General features: G+C 45.0%; 1 protein-coding gene across 3 annotated transcripts in view; it reads right to left on the bottom strand.

The window, feature by feature from the left end:
• The window catches only part of LOC124252967 (constitutive coactivator of PPAR-gamma-like protein 1), a 50,299-nt gene that overhangs the window by 9,964 nt on the left and 18,543 nt on the right, over positions 1 to 21,792 (bottom strand). For 2 of the 3 annotated variants that reach the window (XM_046686670.1, XM_046686671.1), the window contains exons 2-10: positions 15,692 to 15,771; positions 10,666 to 10,775; positions 10,026 to 10,132; positions 9,338 to 9,393; positions 8,129 to 8,285; positions 4,688 to 4,782; positions 3,327 to 3,446; positions 1,368 to 1,524; positions 99 to 363 (exon numbers count right to left, since the gene is read on the bottom strand). In XM_046686670.1, coding sequence (XP_046542626.1) covers positions 99 to 363; positions 1,368 to 1,524; positions 3,327 to 3,446; positions 4,688 to 4,782; positions 8,129 to 8,285; positions 9,338 to 9,393; positions 10,026 to 10,132; positions 10,666 to 10,775; positions 15,692 to 15,771 — 1,147 coding nt within the window. The remainder of the gene's footprint in view (positions 1 to 98; positions 364 to 1,367; positions 1,525 to 3,326; positions 3,447 to 4,687; positions 4,783 to 8,128; positions 8,286 to 9,337; positions 9,394 to 10,025; positions 10,133 to 10,665; positions 10,776 to 15,691; positions 15,772 to 21,792) is intronic. The other variant, XM_046686672.1, reaches the window with a different exon arrangement.

Here is a 21,792-nt window from a genome sequence, read left to right as displayed (position 1 = left end):
ACAAGGGTTACCTCCCTTAGACTCACTTTGAAATATTTGTGTCACTGGAGTTGCCATACAGTGAAATTTACGTCTGTAATTAATTGCGTGTGGCGTACCTGAGAACACAGCACATGATGAGGAGATGCTGTGGTACATAGTTGGTGTTTAACATCAAGGGTGAGTCACTCTGCATGCAGGTGAGGAAGGCGTGGAGTCTACGGTTCTTGTCATCAGCCTGTTGACCCAACCACATGCGCTCGATGCTGGGGGTCTTCCATTCAACAGGCTTCGCTATAACAATCTCAAATGAAGGTCGGTTGGTGCCTCGACGGATGATCCATTCCTTTACTAGAACATCAAAGGACCTTGGGGGTGCCTCACCTGATAAAAGATAACAAAAAGGTGTGTAGAGTGATTTTCGAAACATTCCAGCAATATCACCACTGGAGACACCAGAAATGGGCTTCACATACTGTCCCCATGTGGGGAATCGTACCTGCCTTTGTATACTACCTATCAAAAGTTTAGACTCATTAGTGTAAATGAAGCCACTTACTTCAGTCAACTGTTCTAAACTAGATTTTGCAAAATACACCAAACTGTTTAAATGTACTGTATACACATGAACTGATGTATTGTAAAACAAATTTGTGACTGTGAAAAGATTATTGTCATGAGTTTAATAAATGATGAAACTCAGTGAAAATTGATGAATTCTTAACAAAAATTTACACCAAAACGCGGCTGTTCACATGCACGATATTTGCACATGCTTTTCAGCAATTTAATGCATGATCCTCGTGCAATTCATCTGCATAAGGTTTGCAGATTGTTGCCCAAAATTAGTGGAGAAATTCATCTTCGATGTAACCACATAAATATATACATAACATATAGTGAGTGCTTTAAGTGAGTAAACTTTTGATGGGTAGTATAGAAAAAACAGTGATATGACGGTGGTCTGTATATAATCCATCTGAACCAGACAATCCTGTGATTACCTTCATAAGCATCGATCTATACAACTAGGATATGATAACATGCATGGACCCAGTCCTGTTAGTCACACTTACAAGCATGGGTTGCTAAAGATGAGTTCTAACCTGGATTTTCACAGGTACACCACATGTGTGACCCTTCACATTCCTGATATAGTCACAATGATCACAGCACATATCCATAGGGCTCAAGACACTTGGAGCAAAAGAAGTATTGCAAAAATGGAAGCAACGATCTGGAGATTTCACTATTGCCCAACGTTGAATCTCTGGATAAGTAAACCAGGGCAGCATTTCACAAAGCTGTTGTAGCGCTACTACCTTTGTACCTCCTATACTGTAACATAGACTAACGACAGTCTGTGGACTAACATTAACAGCACTCACCCTGCTCTTTGCTTTGGTTTTCATGGATGATCTTGAGTTTGTTAAGATTGAACAGAACAGAGTAAACAGTCTGTCTGATGGGGCGGTAGAGGTCGATGTAGGATGGCAGTTCACGGTTGGTGTCGTCCTCAAGGATCACAGGCAGCTTGATTTCACACTGTAATGAGGAAACAGAGTACATTACTCCAGTATCCATGACCAGATCCCTGATATGTCATGAGAACACCTTTGGCCCACTACCCACCATAGCTTCATGACTGGAGGGTAATCTCCATCAGAGCCATGTTACTGAAGGTGTCACACACATAATGTAGATAACTTGGATAATCAAGGATGATGAATACTTTGCTTTGTGCAGATAGCCATGTTAATTAAGCAGTGACTCAATGGGAGCTCCGATAACACCCGAGACACTGGCAAACATTGCAAATAAGCAGTTCTCACCTCCACAACAGAACAGGTCAATACCAACGTATGATACCGTTTCACCAGCGTGTGCTTCTGTTTCAAACTTAACAGCTACTGTTACCAAGTCTCACCTACTCCAGTTGCTGTTTAACCCACTCTGGCTGCTGTTTAACCCCACTCTGGCTGCTGTTTAACCCATTCTGGCTGCTGTTTAACCCACTCTGGCTGCTGTTTAACCCACTCTGGCTTCTGTTTAACCCACTCTGGCTGCTGTTAAATCCCACTCTAGTTGCTGTTAAATCCCACTCTGGCTGTGGTTTCCTCCTCTACCCAACTTTGGTTCTTGTTTCACCCTCTCTTGCTAGTTTCCTCCTTCACCTCACTCTCGCTGCTATGCTGTTTCACTCTCACTGGCTACTGTTTCACCCCAACCTAGCTTCTATTCACCCCACACAGGCTTTCGAGCTTCACTATCATTTGGCTACTTCAGTCTTGCTTCAGGTTCTGTACCACTCACTTGTGTAAGTAGCTGGTATATCCAGCTTCAGGGTCTGTACCACTCAGTTGTGTAAGTAGCTGGTATATCCAGCTTCAGGTTCTGTACCACTCACTTGTGTAAGTAGCTGGTATATTCAGCTACAGGTCCTGTACTACTCACTTGTGTAAGTAGCTGGTATATCCAGCTTCAGGTTCTGTACCACTCACTTGTGTAAGTAGCTGGTATATCCAGCTAGAGGTTCTGTACCACTCACTTGTGTAAGTAGCTGGTATATCCAGCTTCAGGTTCTGTACCACTCACTTGTGTAAGTAGCTGGTATATCCAGCTTCAGGTCCTGTACCACTCACTTGTGTAAGTAGCTGGTATATCCAGCTTCAGGGTCTGTACCACTCACTTGTGTGAGTAGCTGGTATATCCAGCTTCAGGGTCTGTACCACTCACTTGTGTGAGTAGCTGGTATATCCAGCTTCAGGTTCTGTACCACTCACTTGTGTAAGTAGCTGGTATATCCAGCTTCAGGTTCTATACCACTCACTTGTGTCAGTAGCTGGTATATCCAGCTTCAGGTTCTGTACCACTCACTTGTGTAAGTAGCTGGTATATCCAGCTTTAGGTCCTGTACCACTCACTTGTGTAAGTAGCTGGTATATCCAGCTTCAGGTTCTGTACCACTCACTTGTGTAAGTAGCTGGTATATCCAGCTTCAGGTTCTATACCACTCACTTGTGTAAGTAGCTGGTATATCCAGCTTCAGGTTCTGTACCACTCACTTGTGTAAGTAGCTGGTATATCCAGCTTCAGGTCCTGTACCACTCACTTGTGTAAGTAGCTGGTATATCCAGCTTCAGGGTCTGTACCACTCACTTGTGTAAGTAGCTGGTATATCCAGCTTCAGGTTCTATACCACTCACTTGTGTAAGTAGCTGGTATATCCAGCTTCAGGTTCTGTACCACTCACTTGTGTAAGTAGCTGGTATATCCAGCTTCAGGTTCTGTACCACTCACTTGTGTAAGTAGCTGGTATATCCAGCTAGAGGTTCTGTACCACTCACTTGTGTAAGTAGCTGGTATATCCAGGAAGACATCAGCCCCTTCTGATGGCGCTCACTGGCAATGCGGACAATTTCCGGCGTCACAGGGGGGCCTTTGTTATCAACGTCATTTGTTCTTCCCTGAAGAAAAATATCAACATATGAGGGTTCATAGGCTCCCTCTGCGACACTGTCACCATTATGTGCTAATATGTGGGACGTACTGTGGTTGGCCACACTCTGTCAAGGCTGGGACATTACCAGACATTATCTGGGGGATTTCTTCCCTAAAATATTGGTTTTGTTTGTTTGTTGTTTAACGCCGCACTCAGCAATATTCCAGCTATATGGCAGCGGTCTAAAATATCAAGTCTGGAGCAGACAATTCAGTGATCAACAGCATGAGCATCGATCTACGCAATTGGGATATACGAAGGTGAGGTGAGGTTAAATGGGGTTTAACGTCGTACTTGAGAATATTTGCATACATGTGTATGTGTATGTGGGCTGCTTGTACTAGCCCAGACTGAAGCTGGTTTTATAGTGCTAGCCCACTGAGATACCATGCTGCAGTGAAGCATGAATACCACACTCAGACACAGTATACAGACTCCGAGCCGACCAGTCCTTGTTGTACCAATTAATGCTGAGCGCCAGGCAGGGACCAACAAGTGAGTGAGTGAGTGAGTTCAGTTTTATGCCGCACTCAGCAATATCCCAGCTATATGGCGGCAGTCTGTAAATAATCGAGTCTGGACCAGACAATCCAGTGATCAACAGCATGAGCATCGATCTGTGCAATTGGGAACCGATGACATGTGTCAACCAAGTCAGCGAACCTGACCACCCGATCCCGTTAGTCGCTTCTTACGACAAGCATAGTCGCCTTTTGTGGCAAGCATGGGTTGCTGAAGACCTATTCTACCCCAGATCTTCACGGGTCAGGGACCAACAAGTACCATATTTTAACATATTTTGGTATGTCGCGGTCGGGGATCATTCTGGATATACTAAGACATGCATCAACTCTAAAATAGCATGTGTATGTGTTGTTTGTGTAAGTCTACAAGTCCAGAATGTTGTTGGTTTTACATTGCTAGCCACCTGATATACCATGGCAGAGTTCAACATGGACTCCTTTCTCCAACAAAGTATAATGACTCATCACAGTAAGAACAACACACTTTTTCCACAGACCATAGAGGCGTGCCACAGACCATAGAGGCGTACCACAGACCATGGAGGCGTGCCACAGACCATAGAGGCGTGTCATTATAACATTAAGTGCTTGACTGTGGGACACCAGTTGTTTGGCCACACCACCTCCAGGGGAAGGTGGTAAGGATAGCCAGTGTTGACAGGTGCTTGTGTGTGGGACGTACCTTGTTTGACCACCCTCCCTCTGGGCTGAGTCGACAGGTGGGGCTGGAACCACTGCTAGAGGAAGACGAACCCAATTTGTCGTTGCTGTCTACACCTGAGTCAGAAACACTCAATAATGCTCAATACAGTTGAAACTTGATAATCTGAATAGGGATGTTTATGTCAACTCCCCCGATTAGCTGTGTAGAGTCGCTCGGACGCTCCAAGACCTGCTGCGCTGGCGTGACCCAATTCAGACAGTTGACAAGGTTCCTCAACATTGTTTGGTGAAATGATATTTAGATCAGCAGGAATCAGCTTTGATCAGCGGGGAATCAGCAATGAGAAAGAAATTCAGCTGAACAAGAGAATCCAACCACAAAAGCATGCTCCGATAGAAGATAAGTTGAGACAGGAAGAGACGATGCAAGGATCAGCAGAAATGAAGGGAGCAAATTTGATCGGCACTGATTATCGGGAATCAGCTTTGATCATCACTGAACATCGGGAATCAGCTTTGATCATCACTGAACATCGGGAATCAGCTTTGATCAGTGGGAATCAGCACTGATCAGCAGGAATCAGCTTTGTTCAGCAGGTATCAGCTTTGATCAACACTGATCATCTGGAATCAGCACTGATCATCTGGAATCAGCTTTGATCAGCGGGATTCAGCTTTGATCAGCACTGATCATCTGGAATCAGCTTTGATCAGCACTGATCATCTGGAATCAGCTTTGATCAGCGGGATTCAGCTTTGATCAGCACTAATCATCGGGAATCAGCTTTGATCAGCACTGATCATCGGGAATCAGCTTTGATCAGCACTGATCACAAGTAGTAGGTGAAGCATGAGGACAAAAGGGCTAAAGGCAAATGAACTCAGTGGGTGAATGACTGCTGTTTTACACCACAATCAGCAGTATTGAAGCCACGCCAAGGAACCTTGTCAGTGAAAGACAGTAGATAGTAACATTGTTACCACACGGTGGGGACACAATGTTACACATCCAACCAGGCCCCTGATACCCAATGACTTTGGAACAAAACTCAAGTCAAGTAACACTAATTACACTGCAAACAAATCTTCCTAAAAACCAGGCTTCCATACTTCACAGCCCATCACATTAACTGAACACACTTAACTCCCAAGACAGTTCTAACAAATTACGACACCTACTATACATGGGGTCACATCGGTGTTGAGACAGGAAGATTGTAAAAGTAAAGTGACCACTGTGTCCATAGCTTGGGAGAATACAACTGGACCCAAGAAATGTTCACACAAGTGGTCAGGTTCAATACTGTAAAGACTGAAGTTCTACTCGCACTCAGGATACCCAAAACATGACACAAAATAGAAGTGCCAAGTTGCATCCTCCTAAAATTCACAATTAGTAAACAGTTAGAACACAAGAAACAAAACTATGAGTCATCAAGTGTGCAGTGTGTATCTGGCACCACTGATTGTTCTGGGAGATGGCGTATTTACTTAGAATTTGTTGCTTGTTCAGTTAGCTTCGAAGCGATGTGTCGGCCTGGTTTCTAGGATGACAATATGCCAACAAAATCCTCTCCCTCTCCTCCCCCACATACAGAACATACAGAACATAAACATTACATATATCACAATGTCATACACATTACATATATCACAATGTCATACACATTACATATATCACAATGTCATACACATTACATATATCACAATGTCATACACATTACATATATCACAATGTCATACACATTACATATATCACAATGTCACACATGTACATACACAATGTCATACATTACATATATCACAATGTCATACACATTACATATCACAATGTCATACACATTACATATATCACAATGTCATACACATTACATATATCACAATGTCATACACATTACATATATCACAATGTCATAAACATTACATATATCACAATGTCATACACATTACATATATCACAATGTCATACACATTACATATATCACAATGTCATACATATTACATATATCACAATGTCATACACATTACATATATCACAATGTCATACATATTACATATATCACAATGTCATACACATTACATATATCACAATGTCATACACATTACATATCACAATGTCTATCATAGTGGAGAGGACATTACGTCAGCAGAATACACTATTAGTCACGATGTATTCATGATGTATTCATGATGTACTGAATATTTAGCATGAACCACTGAATATTGGTACTCATTTCTTCATCCCCAGAATTACATAAAGTTCAAAGAACAGAAAACGAAACAGTGTTAATTTGAAGTATAAACAAAGTGACTTTGACAGTGAACATACAAAGGAATCCCATTTTCCCTTAGACAGTTGCTTTCCAATATATATTTCACTATAATTGCCAGGACAACAAGGGTCTGCATGAGGAACTACACACATGGTTAGGGTGGACAGACACACAGTATGAGGTAGTGAAGGTTATGTACAATCAGCAGTCTGAGAACTGTACGAGTCGTCTTGCCCCACTTGGGGAAACAAGCTAGTCCCTGCTAATGAAGCCTCTAGTTCCAAATCGTAACAGTTCCACGGATGATCCCACGGACACTGTAATCTACTTAGCTGAGCTTTGAGTTCAAATTGATGCCATTTTGGACAGTATTGAGTCATATCATGGGAGAAAACATGGGAGGAGTGATTGAGCGAGTTTAGTTTTACGCCGCACTCAGCAATATTCCAGTTATGTGGCAGCGGTCTGTAAATAATCGCGTCTGGACCAGACAATCGAAACATGTGAAGAAAGCTGGAGGTGATAGATACAAGTCTAATACTGTCACAATCTTTCATGATACTCTAGAGGGTGGGTGAGTTTGATTTTACGCCGCTTTTAGCAATATTCCAGCAATATCACGGAGGGGGACACCAGAAATGAGCTTCACACATTCTGCCCATGTGGGGAATCGAACCCGGGTCTTCGGCTTGACGAGCCAACGCTTTAACCACTAGGCTACCCCACAGCCCTGATACTCTAGAGCATATGTATGGTGCTGGTGCTGGAATTTGAACCCATGAATATAGTTTCTAGAATCAAAGAGTTTGATGCAGCTCCACAACGTGAACCGCTGCATCTCAAATCACTGGGCAACCCTTGTCCCTCCTTTGCCGTGTATTGGGACTATTCTCAGGAGATTTTTGTGTAAACATGACAAATATTCCCTGAAGGTAGTAGACACACTGACTTGACTCTGGTAGACAGTAGAGACTGGCATATGCCACCAAATATGAGCTGAAGTCTTCTACCAACCCTCATCCTGAAACACAATTAACCCAATGAACTCGGAGATTAGCAGATGATGTTTATGTATTCTCAGCTTTTTTAAACAACTTTTGAAAAGCATTTCCCCCTACTGCAGGCAACACGGTTCCAGTTGTCAGACTGCTGCGGTGACATTAGTTTGGATGCACTGCGACTATTACCATTGAACTGTAGGTGGCGATTGTTCATGCTTGCATCTCCGCTACTTCCGTAGCCATGCCTTCGTCCAAACTCACCCAGAGCGTTGTGATGTGGGGGATCTATCACTATTTGGGGAGCAGGATGCTGGCCAAGACTGTCCCCATAACCAGATATTTCCTGTTTCACAAACAACAATGTCATAACACATATGGACCTTACTTTCATAAACATGGACAATGTTCGTGAATATGTTGAAGGTGTATTATGAAACAGACTTTTCATAATGTGTCTCCAAAACTTTTGACATTACTTGATTATAAACACTGGCCTAATCATCATATTTAATCGCCATTATTGTTAACATGAGCCATGATGATGATCATAGTTTCTGTGAGTAGAATGTACCTTACTGAGGACGTGAAAAACGAGGGTAAGGATGTGGGTAAAAGGGCAGGTGTCACACTACTGTTTTGCATGGATATTTTGGTAATATCCTCATCACAAATATCTTCATTGAGGCTTCTAACATGTCCAAATTCATATCACTGGTGTGTCATATTGTAAATAGATAGCTTAAAGCATGTGTTTTGTCACGGAATGTCTAACAGAATTATCGCGAGGGGTATGATTGATAAGTGCCATATCTCACATGGACTTTGTGTTCAGGTGTTACTTTCGTAACAGCAAAATGTATCATTTGGGTGATTACAATGAGTTTTCAGTAAATCTCTGAACAAAAACTCTCTGCTTGATGGAACACATGTGCTTCTGCCATATTTCTGCAGTATGTGGATTGCTGCACAAACCTACCTCAAGTCACACATGAACTCCCATGAAGCCATACAGTGCCTTGACACTTGACCTTGAGGTATGACAACAAAAGCAGGCTACCAATACCAAAGCCAATATTTTTTTCTTGGGAGCAAACTGGTTCCTAATATTGCATTTTCCAAGCAGCCTAGTATTTGAAGAGTCAACAATTTCCCAAGGAACGAAAATACAAAAAGCTTTCTCAGGTTTTAAACTCATGTTTAACTCATATATGAGTAAAATAACAGAAAGAAACAATCAATATATACAAGTATGTCCTGTTATGGGGCAACGCCCAGTTTTGAAAAGAGCACAAAAGTGTAGAAATTGGGACAGAATGTCAGTTGTTTGGGTTTTCGACATGGGGGAAGAGCTGCATGTTATAAAATCATGCGAGAGGTGATGTATAGTGTAGTTACCGCATGTCCGTTTTGAGTCCCAGGATAACTGCCCTGCTGCCGGGGAGAACCAGGCACTGAAACACCAACACACAAAGTCCACTTTCTGCCACAGCTTCATCAACTTTACATAAACAGTGAGGTCACTGCAACATGCTTTTACATGTCTTTCCATGACTTTGCAGTAATCCAATCTGGTGTTGTCATGGGCAAATAGCAACAAAATTACATAGAGGTATTTCAACAGTGTAATCAAAGCAGTAAGTCATATGGGCAAAGCCATTAAACATGAATATAAAATTTGACAACCTGACTTGTGAAATTATTATTTTCAAATATTTTCCCAAGCCTACAGCAGATAGAGCAGGGTGAGGTGAGGTGAGGTGAGGTGAGGTGAGGTGAGGTGAGGTGAGGTGAGGTGGGGAGGGGTATGGTCAGGCAGGGCAGGGTCAAGGGTGGGATGGGACACATCAATGTCAGGGCAGGGCAGCAGGGCAGGGGGCAGGGCAGGCAGGGCAGGGCAGGGCAGGGCAGGGCAGGGCAGGGCAGGGCAGGGCAGGGCAGGGCAGGGCAGGGCAGGGCAGGGCAGGGCAGGGCAGGGCAGGGGCAGGGCAGGGCAGGGGCAGGGCAGGGCAGAGCAGGTTAGGGTATGCTTGTGGGGTGAGGCAGGGCAGGAAGGGGGGCAGAGGCAGATTGGTTGTGTACTTACTCTTCAACCTGGGTCTGTACTTAAGGAAACCCTCCTGCGTTCCATTCAGGTAGTACTGGACACTCTGCTTGAACCGGTTGATCAACTCAGCCTTATTCTTAGTCCCTCTGCAACACATTTGCAAGGTCACACACCTGTAATTCACTCATCTCCAAAGGATGCAACATCATACATCCATATGTTAGAATCATGAAAACCTATTTGTAACCTGCAACCTCCATCAGCTTGTTACACAATTTTTTTATTTTGTTTCTTGTTTTACGGATCGGCAGGTAGTATGTTTTCAAGAAAAAGAGAAAAAAATAAAAATTAATTTTCCCTGCTCAAAAAATAAAATCATGTTTTCATTGGCCAAATGTTTTCATTGGCCAAAAATGTAAACTTACAAAAAATATAATTTTGGATTGTTTTTTTGCCGCATATACACTTGATAAATTGCCAAAAATATAATACTTTTTGTATTTACACGGAATATTACTTTGAATAGTGATTTATATTTTTTTATTTTTTTCCCTCTTGCATTTAGGCTTTCTGAGCACAAAAATCCAAAAAACAAGAAATAAAATTGGTCTGGCCTAAACAACTTATTTCAAATACCTGACTCAAGGACACAATGACAAAAACAATAAAACCCACTCACTTGAAGACGACCTCCCCAACATTGTCAAGATTGTCTGTGGCAGGAAGATTGCGGATGAAGTCTACGGTATACTTGATGGTGGAATTTTCAAGTCGGTTGTTCTGTCCACGCTGAAAATTTGGTATTTAGGACATTAGAAGAGAAATCTCACACACAGACCTGACAGTGTGTAAAACACACACCTGACCCAGTGCCTGCTGTTCCAGCAGTAACCGTGTCAGAGACACTCACAGACAGCAGTAACCATGTCCGACACAACCACAGATAGCAGTAACCATGTCAGGACACACCCACAACCAGCAGTAACCATGTCAGACCACACCCACAGCCAGCAGTAACCATGTCAGGACACACCCACAGATAGCAGTAACCATGTCAGGACACACCCACAGATAGCAGTAACCATGTCAGGACACACCCACAACCAGCAGTAACCATGTCAGGACACACCCACAACCAGCAGTAACCATGTCAGGACACACCCACAGATAGCAGTAACCATGTCAGGACACACCCACAGATAGCAGTAACCATGTCAGGACACACCCACAACCAGCAGTAACCATGTCAGGACACACCCACCGCTAGCAGTAACCATGTCAGGACACACCCACAACCAGCAGTAACCATGTCAGGACACACCCACAACCAGCAGTAACCATGTCAGGACACACCCACAACCAGCAGTAACCATGTCAGGACACACCCACAACCAGCAGTAACCATGTCAGGACACACCCACAACCAGCAGTAACCATGTCAGGACACACCCACAACCAGCAGTAACCATGTCAGGACACACCCACAACCAGCAGTAACCATGTCAGGACACACCCACAACCAGCAGTAACCATGTCAGGACACACCCACCGCTAGCAGTAACCATGTCAGGACACACCCACAACCAGCAGTAACCATGTCAGGACACACCCACAACCAGCAGTAACCATGTCAGGACACACCCACAACCAGCAGTAACCATGTCAGGACACACCCACAACCAGCAGTAACCATGTCAGGACACACCCACAGATAGCAGTAACCATGTCAGGACACACCCACAGATAGCAGTAACCATGTCAGGACACACCCACAACCAGCAGTAACCATGTCAGGACACACCCACAGATAGCAGTAACCATGTCAGGACACACCCACAACCAGCAGTAACCATGTCAGGACACACCCACCGCTAGCAGTAACCATGTCAGGACACACCCACAACCAGCAGTAACCATGTCAGGACACACCCTCAGATAGCAGTAACCATGTCAGACCACACCCAAAGCTAGCAGTAACCATGTCAGGACACACCCACAACCAGCAGTAACCATGTCAGGACACACCCTCAGATAGCAGTAACCATGTCAGGACACACCCACAACCAGCAGTAACCATGTCAGACCACACCCACCGCTAGCAGTAACCATGTCAGGACACACCCACAACCAGCAGTAACCATGTCAGGACACACCCACAGATAGCAGTAACCATGTCAGGACACACCCACAGATAGCAGTAACCATGTCAGGACACACCCACAACCAGCAGTAACCATGTCAGGACACACCCACAGATAGCAGTAACCATGTCAGGACACACCCACAGATAGCAGTAACCATGTCAGGACACACCCACAACCAGCAGTAACCATGTCAGACCACACCCACCGCTAGCAGTAACCATGTCAGGACACACCCACAACCAGCAGTAACCATGTCAGGACACACCCATAGATAGCAGTAACCATGTCAGGACACACCCACAACCAGCAGTAACCATGTCAGACCACACCCACCGCTAGCAGTAACCATGTCAGGACACACCCACAACCAGCAGTAACCATGTCAGGACACACCCTCAGATAGCAGTAACCATGTCAGGACACACCCACAACCAGCAGTAACCATGTCAGACCACACCCACCGCTTAGCAGTAACCATGTCAGGACACACCCACAACCAGCAGTAACCATGTCAGGACACACCCACAACCAGCAGTAACCATGTCAGGACACACCCACAGATAGCAGTAACCATGTCAGGACACACCCACAGATAGCAGTAACCATGTCAGGACACACCCACAGATAGCAGTAACCATGTCAGGACACACCCACAACCAGCAGTAACCATGTCAGGACACACCCACAGATAGCAGTAACCATGTCAGGACACACCCAGATACCGCTAGCAGTAACCATGTCAGGACACACCCACAACCAGCAGTAACCATGTCAGGACACACCCACAACCAGCAGTAACCATGTCAGGACACACCCACAACCAGCAGTAACCATGTCAGGACACACCCACAACCAGCAGTAACCATGTCAGGACACACCCACAACCAGCAGTAACCATGTCAGGACACACCCACAGATAGCAGTAACCATGTCAGACACACCCACAACCAGCAGTAACCATGTCAGGACACACCCACAGATAGCAGTAACCATGTCAGGACACACCCACAGATAGCAGTAACCATGTCAGGACACACCCACAGATAGCAGTAACCATGTCAGGACACACCCACAACCAGCAGTAACCATGTCAGGACACACCCACAGATAGCAGTAACCATGTCAGGACACACCCACAACCAGCAGTAACCATGTCAGACCACACCCACCGCTAGCAGTAACCATGTCAGGACACACCCACAACCAGCAGTAACCATGTCAGGACACACCCTCAGATAGCAGTAACCATGTCAGGACACACCCACAACCAGCAGTAACCATGTCAGACCACACCCACCGCTAGCAGTAACCATGTCAGGACACACCCACAACCAGCAGTAACCATGTCAGGACACACCCACAACCAGCAGTAACCATGTCAGGACACACCCACAACCAGCAGTAACCATGTCAGGACACACCCACAACCAGCAGTAACCATGTCAGGACACACCCACAGATAGCAGTAACCATGTCAGGACACACCCACAGATAGCAGTAACCATGTCAGGACACACCCAATAACCAGCAGTAACCATGTCAGGACACACCCACAGATAGCAGTAACCATGTCAGGACACACCCATAGATAGCAGTAACCATGTCAGGACACACCCACAACCAGCAGTAACCATGTCAGACCACACCCACCGCTAGCAGTAACCATGTCAGGACACACCCACAACCAGCAGTAACCATGTCAGGACACACCCACAACCAGCAGTAACCATGTCAGGACACACCCACAACCAGCAGTAACCATGTCAGGACACACCCACAGATAGCAGTAACCATGTCAGGACACACCCACAACCAGCAGTAACCATGTCAGGACACACCCACAGATAGCAGTAACCATGTCAGGACACACCCACAGATAGCAGTAACCATGTCAGGACACACCCACAGATAGCAGTAACCATGTCAGGACACACCCACAACCAGCAGTAACCATGTCAGGACACACCCACAGATAGCAGTAACCATGTCAGGACACACCCACAACCAGCAGTAACCATGTCAGACCACACCCACCGCTAGCAGTAACCATGTCAGGACACACCCACAACCAGCAGTAACCATGTCAGGACACACCCTCAGATAGCAGTAACCATGTCAGGACACACCCACAACCAGCAGTAACCATGTCAGACCACACCCACCGCTAGCAGTAACCATGTCAGGACACACCCACAACCAGCAGTAACCATGTCAGGACACACCCACAACCAGCAGTAACCATGTCAGGACACACCCACAACCAGCAGTAACCATGTCAGGACACACCCACAACCAGCAGTAACCATGTCAGGACACACCCACAGATAGCAGTAACCATGTCAGGACACACCCACAGATAGCAGTAACCATGTCAGGACACACCCACAACCAGCAGTAACCATGTCAGGACACACCCACAGATAGCAGTAACCATGTCAGGACACACCCATAGATAGCAGTAACCATGTCAGGACACACCCACAACCAGCAGTAACCATGTCAGACCACACCCACCGCTAGCAGTAACCATGTCAGGACACACCCACAACCAGCAGTAACCATGTCAGGACACACCCATAGATAGCAGTAACCATGTCAGGACACACCCACAACCAGCAGTAACCATGTCAGACCACACCCACCGCTAGCAGTAACCATGTCAGGACACACCCACAACCAGCAGTAACCATGTCAGGACACACCCTCAGATAGCAGTAACCATGTCAGGACACACCCACAACCAGCAGTAACCATGTCAGACCACACCCACCGCTAGCAGTAACCATGTCAGGACACACCCACAACCAGCAGTAACCATGTCAGGACACACCCACAGATAGCAGTAGCCATGTCAGACACACCCACAGATAACAGTAACCATGTCAGGACACACCCACAACCAGCAGTAACCATGTCACACCACACCCTACGCTAGCAGTAACCATGTCAGGACACACCCACAACCAGCAGTAACCGTGTCGGACACAACCACAGATAGCAGTAACCATGTCCGACACAACCACAGATAGCAGTAACCGTGTCGGACACACCCACAGCCAGCAGTAACCGTGTCGGACACAACCACAGATAGCAGTAACCATGTCCGACACAACCACAGATAGCAGTAACCGTGTCGGGGACACCCACAGCCAGCAGTAAGTGTGTCGGACACAACCACAGATAGCAGTAACCATGTCCGACACACCCACAGATAGCAGTAACCATGTCAGGACACACCCACAACCAGCAGTAACCGTGTCGGACACAACCACAGATAGCAGTAACGATGTCCGACACAACCACAGATAGCAGTAACAGTGTCGGACACAGCCACAGATAGCAGTAACCATGTCAGGACACACCCACAACCAGCAGTAACCATGTCGGACACACCAACAGCTAGCAGTAGCCATGTCGGACACACCCACAGATAGCAGTAACCATGTCACACACACCCACAGCTAGCAGTAACCATGTCAGGACACACCCACAACCAGCAGTAACCGTGTCGGACACAGCTTTACTATGTCAAAGCACACTCACAGTTTCAACAACACTCACCTTGACTGGCTTCCCTCCCTCAGCTGCGGCCAGCTGACTCCGGAAGTCATACAAGTCGTCATCAGTCAGAATGTGATTTCCTGTACCAAACAGACAATGTCAATTACAGACAATGCAACATCCCTATCACTACATTCATCTTATAAACTAACACTTGAAGAAATCTGTTGTTCTTCATCAAAAGGCTGGAAAACATGAAGCAGTAAAGCACCAAACTACAGCTGACATTATGTACAACTCTGTCGGTGTGTACTGTTGATCAACTCATGTTCAGCTTATAATCAACTGTACAACAAAGAATGTAGTGAGTGAGTGAGTTTTATGAATAGTATACAATTTAGTTCTTTCAAGATGTCTTAGTTTCATGTGGGATATAACTTGAAGTCAGAGGTCAATAATGTTAATAGCAGTTGTTTAACAACCAGACAATCCAGTGATTGATATCAAGAGCATCAGTCAACACAACTGGGACACAATGACATACAATCATGGCCTTTGGCATAGAGACACCATGAGTAACTTCCAGCATAACACTTCCATTATGGAGGGTCTAAAATGTTTACCTGCATAGGGACTGTAACTCGACTTAGTTAAAATCAAAATGATTGAAAATTCGAAAAATACCAGGGATTTACCTGGAGTCTTGTATTTGAGGGTCCCTGGGACTCACACTCTTAATTTCCAGGGGGCCTGGACAACAAAATGGGGTCCCAGACACTTTAATATTATTCAATACTGTATTGTGTATCATGATCATCGCATTGTTACAGTAATTAAATTGCAAATGATACCTTAACCCAGCTAGTAGCAAGCTCAGTGATAACCTTTTGTTACTTGATTAGAATTTTTACAAAAAGTATTTGGACTTTTTCTGCGTCCCTGTGGATGCACTAAAAACTTTTGTTGCGTCCATTGTTAATTTTTATGCGTATAAGACGCAGGAATTCATGTCCTGTAAATCCCTGATATACAAAACATACAAGTGTGGCAGCGGCTAAGATTACTGTCTCTAATGTCTCTACTGGTGCATCATTAACAAGAAAAAATTGTGTCCAGGGACACGGATGCCCCCGCTGACATTCATAAGACATATAAAGATCAATAATTGAACAAAATTCACGAACAAGTTCAATAAACATCTATGCAACTATGACATGCACACCTTTCGAGTCTCAATGAAACACATGTATAAGCTTAATCAATTCTGTTTAGCAGTTTTTGTGGAGAAGTGGATAGACTTAATCTCCTATTTCACTATCATCAGAGAGAAATTCAGGAAAATTTATCTAAGTTCAAAATTCTCTAAACATACAAAAAATTATAAAATACGAAAACAAAATATGAGATGCACACCTTTAGAGTCTCTATAAAAGACATATGTAAGCTAAATGAGTTTTGTGTAGTGGTTTTTTTGTGAGGAGAAGTGGATAAAGTACACCCCCTGTTGTATGAGACGAACTGGATGAACAGAGCCAATTCAAGTTCAAACATCTGTAGAAGTGACAAAATTAAGAAACTGGATGAACAAGGTATGAGATGCACACCTTTAGAGTCCCAATGAAACACACATAGAAGGCCAATTCTGTTGAGCAGCTTTTGTGGAGAAGTTGACAGACTTCATCCCCATTAACACTATATTCAGAGAGAAATTCAACAAAATTTATGCAAGTTTAAACGGCATTAAAATTAGAAAAATAAATAAAATTCAAATTCAAAATATGAGATGCACACTTTTAGAGTCCCTATAAAGCACATGTGTAATCTAAATGAATTCCATAAAGTAGTTTTTGAGGAGAAGTGGATAACGTACACCCCCTGTTGGATGGAACGAACAGACTGAATAGAACAAAATTCAACTAAGTTCAAACATCTGTAAAAGTGACAAAATTAAGAAATTGGATTAACAAGGTATGAGATGCACACCTTTAGAGTTCCAATGAAACACACATAGAAGCTCAATCAATTCTGTTGAGCAGCTTTTGTGGAGAAGTGGATAGACTTCACCCCCTACAACACTATATTCAGAGAGAAATTCAACAAAATTTATGCAAGTTTATGCAAATCAAAATATGAGATGCACGCCTTTAGACTCCCTACAAAGCACATGTGTAATCTAAATGATAAAGTAGTTTTTGAGGAGAAGTGGATAACGTACACCCCCTGTTGGATGGAACCAACACTGGCTGAATAGAACGAGATTCAACTAAGTTCAAACATCTGTAAAAGTGACAAAATTAAGAAATTGCATAAAAAATTATGAAATGCACACCTTTAGAGTCCCATCAAAAGACATGTAGAAGTTCATTCAATTCTGTTGAGCAGTTTTTGTGGAGAAGTGGATAGACTTCATCCCCTATTACACTATCATCATAGAGAAATTCAGCAAAATGTACCTAAGTTCAAATGTCTCTAAACTTACAAAAAACCCAATAAAATTAAAAAAACAAAATATGAGATGCACACCATTAGAGTCCCAAGAAAGCCCATGTATAAGTTCATTGAATTCCACAGAGCGGTCATGGTGGAGAAGTGGATAGAATACATTCCCTGTTTTGTACGGACGGACGGACAGAAGGACGGACGCCGAGAGTAACACTATATGCCCCTGCCATATATGGCGGGGGCATAAAAACATATCCACTATTACGACCAAAAACAAACCCTGTAATGAAATGATCGGAAGAAACTGTAGCTGGAACTCTCCAGCAGTCAATTATTTAAGTAAAACCAGTGCAACAAGTCACTGCGCTTTCTCAGGGGTACTCCCACTTCAATCTAAGGGGTACTCTCACTTCAATCTAAGGCTGACTCCCACTTCAATCTCAGAAACAATGTAATCTTATGGGCAAACAACAAGATATATGACTTATTACAAGTATGGCAAGTGTGATATTTGAATCCATTCTGTAGAAAGTATGATTTGTTCAAGGCATCTGATAAAACAAGATGTTAATAACTGTGAATTAGTGTCATCTGCTGATCAGTACAAGCAATTTTGCTAGAATTATTGTGATTGACAGTGAGTGGTTTTCTGAATAAAATTAATCACATAGATTACAAACAGAAGGCAAGATATGCAGTGAACACTTGTTATACCCAGACAGTGTGAGAGCTAAATGGTGTATTTCTAGATGCATGCTCAAGGATAATCTCTTTATACTGGAAATGTAATCATCTCACTGAACTAAGCCTATCCTTATCTGCATGGCTAAAAAATATGGTAAACAGGAAGATAATTCTAGTACAGAATGAAAGCAATTGGGTGCTTATGGTGAAACTTACACATCCAAGTTCTGTAAGAATACATATTTCTGACACAACATCCATTGAATTCATGGACATAATTCAAGATTGGAAGTTTGGCCAGTGTATATCAAAACTAGGACCATAAGTCTGTAGAAAACACATTTGAGTCTGTAGATTGTATTCCTAACTCAGGCTTCATTCTACTGGCTCAAGTCACAGACAACAATACTGACTTAAGAAATAAGTTGAAGGAAGTTGACTTATAGGAGACCACATGCATTTCTGCGGAGTCCAATTATTCAAGTCTCACAGCCAATCTTGGCTAAAAATAGTTCCTACGTAACAGAATTGACTCAGAAGATCCTAAATGAGTGGATCGTAATAGTCCATAGACAGGTTTCTCCTGCAGTCAGGGTATACAGCCCCTGGTACACAGCCCCTGGCGCAGTCAGTGGTACAGAGACCCCTGGTGCAGTCAGTGGTACAGAGACCCCTGGTGCAGTCAGTGGTACAGAGACCCCTGGTGCAGTCAGTGGTACAGAGACCCTGGCGCTGTCAGTGGTACACAGCCCCTGGTGCAGTCAGTGGTACAGAGACCCCTGGTGCAGTCAGTGGTACAGAGACCCCTGGTGCAGTCAGTGGTACACAGCCCCTGGCGCAGTCAGTGGTACACAGCCCATGGTGCAGTCAGTGGTACAGAGACCCCTGGTGCAGTCAGTGGTACAGAGACCCCTGGTGCAGTCAGTGGTACACAACCCCTGGTGCTGGTGCAGTCAGTGGTACACAGCCCCTGGTGCAGTCAGTGGTACAGAGATCCCTGGTGCAGTCAGTGGTACACAGCCCCTGGTGCAGTCAGTGGTACACAGCCCCTGGCGCAGTCAGTGGTACACAGACCCTGGCGCAGTCAGTGGTACACAGCCCCTGGCGCAGTCAGTGGTACACAGCCCCTGGCGCAGTCAGTGGTAAGCAGCCCCTGGCGCAGTCAGTGGTACACAGCCCCTGGTGCAGTCAGTGGTACAGAGACCCCTGGTGCAGTCAGTGGTACACAGCCCCTGGTGCAGTCAGTGGTACAGATACCCCTGGTGCAGTCAGTGGTACCAGGTCCCCTGGTGCAGTCAGTGGTACACAGCCTCTGGTGCAGTCAGTGGTACAGAGATCCCTGGTGCAGTCAGTGGTACAGAGACCCCTGGTGCAGTCAGTGGTACCAGGTCCCCTGGTGCAGTCAGTGGTACCAGGTCCCCTGGTGCAGTCAGTGGAACGGAGACCTTTGCACAGTCAGTGGGAGACCTTTGCACAGTCAGTGGTACAGAGACCCCTGGTGCTGGTGCAGTCAGTGGTACACAGCCCCTGGTGCAGTCAGTGGTACAGAGACCCCTGGTGCAGTCAGTGGTACAGAGATCCCTGGTGCAGTCAGTGGTACACAGCCCCTGGTGCAGTCAGTGGTACACAGCCCCTGGCGCAGTCAGTGGTACACAGACCCTGGTGCAGTCAGTGGTACACAGCCCCTGGCGCAGTCAGTGGTACACAGCCCCTGGTGCAGTCAGTGGTACAGAGACCCCTGGTGCAGTCAGTGGTACACAGCCCCTGGTGCAGTCAGTGGTACAGATACCCCTGGTGCAGTCAGTGGTACCAGGTCCCCTGGTGCAGTCAGTGGTACACAGCCTCTGGTGCAGTCAGTGGTACCAGGTCCCCTGGTGCAGTCAGTGGTACCAGGTCCCCTGGTGCAGTCAGTGGTACAGAGACCTTTGCACAGTCAGTGGTACAGAGACCCCTGGTGCAGTCAGTGGTACAGAGACCCCTGGTGCAGTCAGTGGTACCAGGTCCCCTGGTGCAGTCAGTGGTACAGAGACCTTTGCACAGTCAGTGGTACAGAGACCCCTGGTGCAGTCAGTGGTACCAGGTCCCCTGGTGCAGCCAGTGGTACAGAGACCTTTGCACAGTCAGTGGTACAGAGACCCCTGGTGCAGTCAGTGGTACCAGGTCCCCTGGTGCAGTCAGTGGTACAGAGACCTTTGCACAGTCAGTGGTACAAGGCCCCTTACACAGTCTGTGGCACCACTCACACAGTCACGGGTACACAGCCCCAGTGGGGTCAGAGATCTTGGTTCCAATCAAAGGTCCACAATATCAAATATACATTGTGTGATGACCAGATGAACGAGTTGCAATAATGCTAATTGTCCTTTCGTGTCTGCAAACAAGCTACACTTCCCGGAGGTCACAATGACCTTGATGTCAGATTTTGACAAGGTCATCAGGGCAAGCAAGGGACAGACCGGCAGCATTATGACCCCAGATCAGAAACAGAACCTTTCCGTGAAGTAAAGATTAGCTGTCACGTCTATCATCACCCCTTTCTTCTACAAAAGTAGTCTTATCTTACAAAATAGAAATAAAGAAATATTTCACATTTTGATAAGAGTGCACATCTCAATTCAGAACATTTATATGTGCATAACATTCCGTTATGAAATATTTCAAATTTATCAAACAATCAATGGCATTTTAGTCACGTTGGTTTTCTGATCAACATTTAGATGTGCAGATTATCTACTCTTTGCATATTTACTAATGTTTAGAAGCGAAAGATTAGAACCATGAAGTCAGATGAGCCTGCAGAACCAAGCAGCCGGCCACAAAGCGAGTTTGACATTAGTGCAGCTTCACTCTATCTTTAAATAGAACACAGCAGTCAACCATTCCATTATTCCAAGATGGCCGACAGTGTCTGCTGCTGCTGCCGGCCTGGCCCAGGCTTGATTGCTCTCACAGATTTCTACTTCTTGCTGTTCTGTCCCTCAAATCAATAGCAGGGAGAATCAATGGACGATGCTATCATTAACACACTGCGATTA

The sequence above is a fragment of the Haliotis rubra genome, unplaced genomic scaffold, assembly GCF_003918875.1.
Source record: "Haliotis rubra isolate DU_JTF1 unplaced genomic scaffold, ASM391887v1 Scf53, whole genome shotgun sequence".
In the NCBI taxonomy this organism is placed as follows: domain Eukaryota; kingdom Metazoa; phylum Mollusca; class Gastropoda; order Lepetellida; family Haliotidae; genus Haliotis; species Haliotis rubra.
Note: the sequence above shows the minus strand (reverse complement) of the source record. Positions and strands in the feature narration are given on the sequence as shown.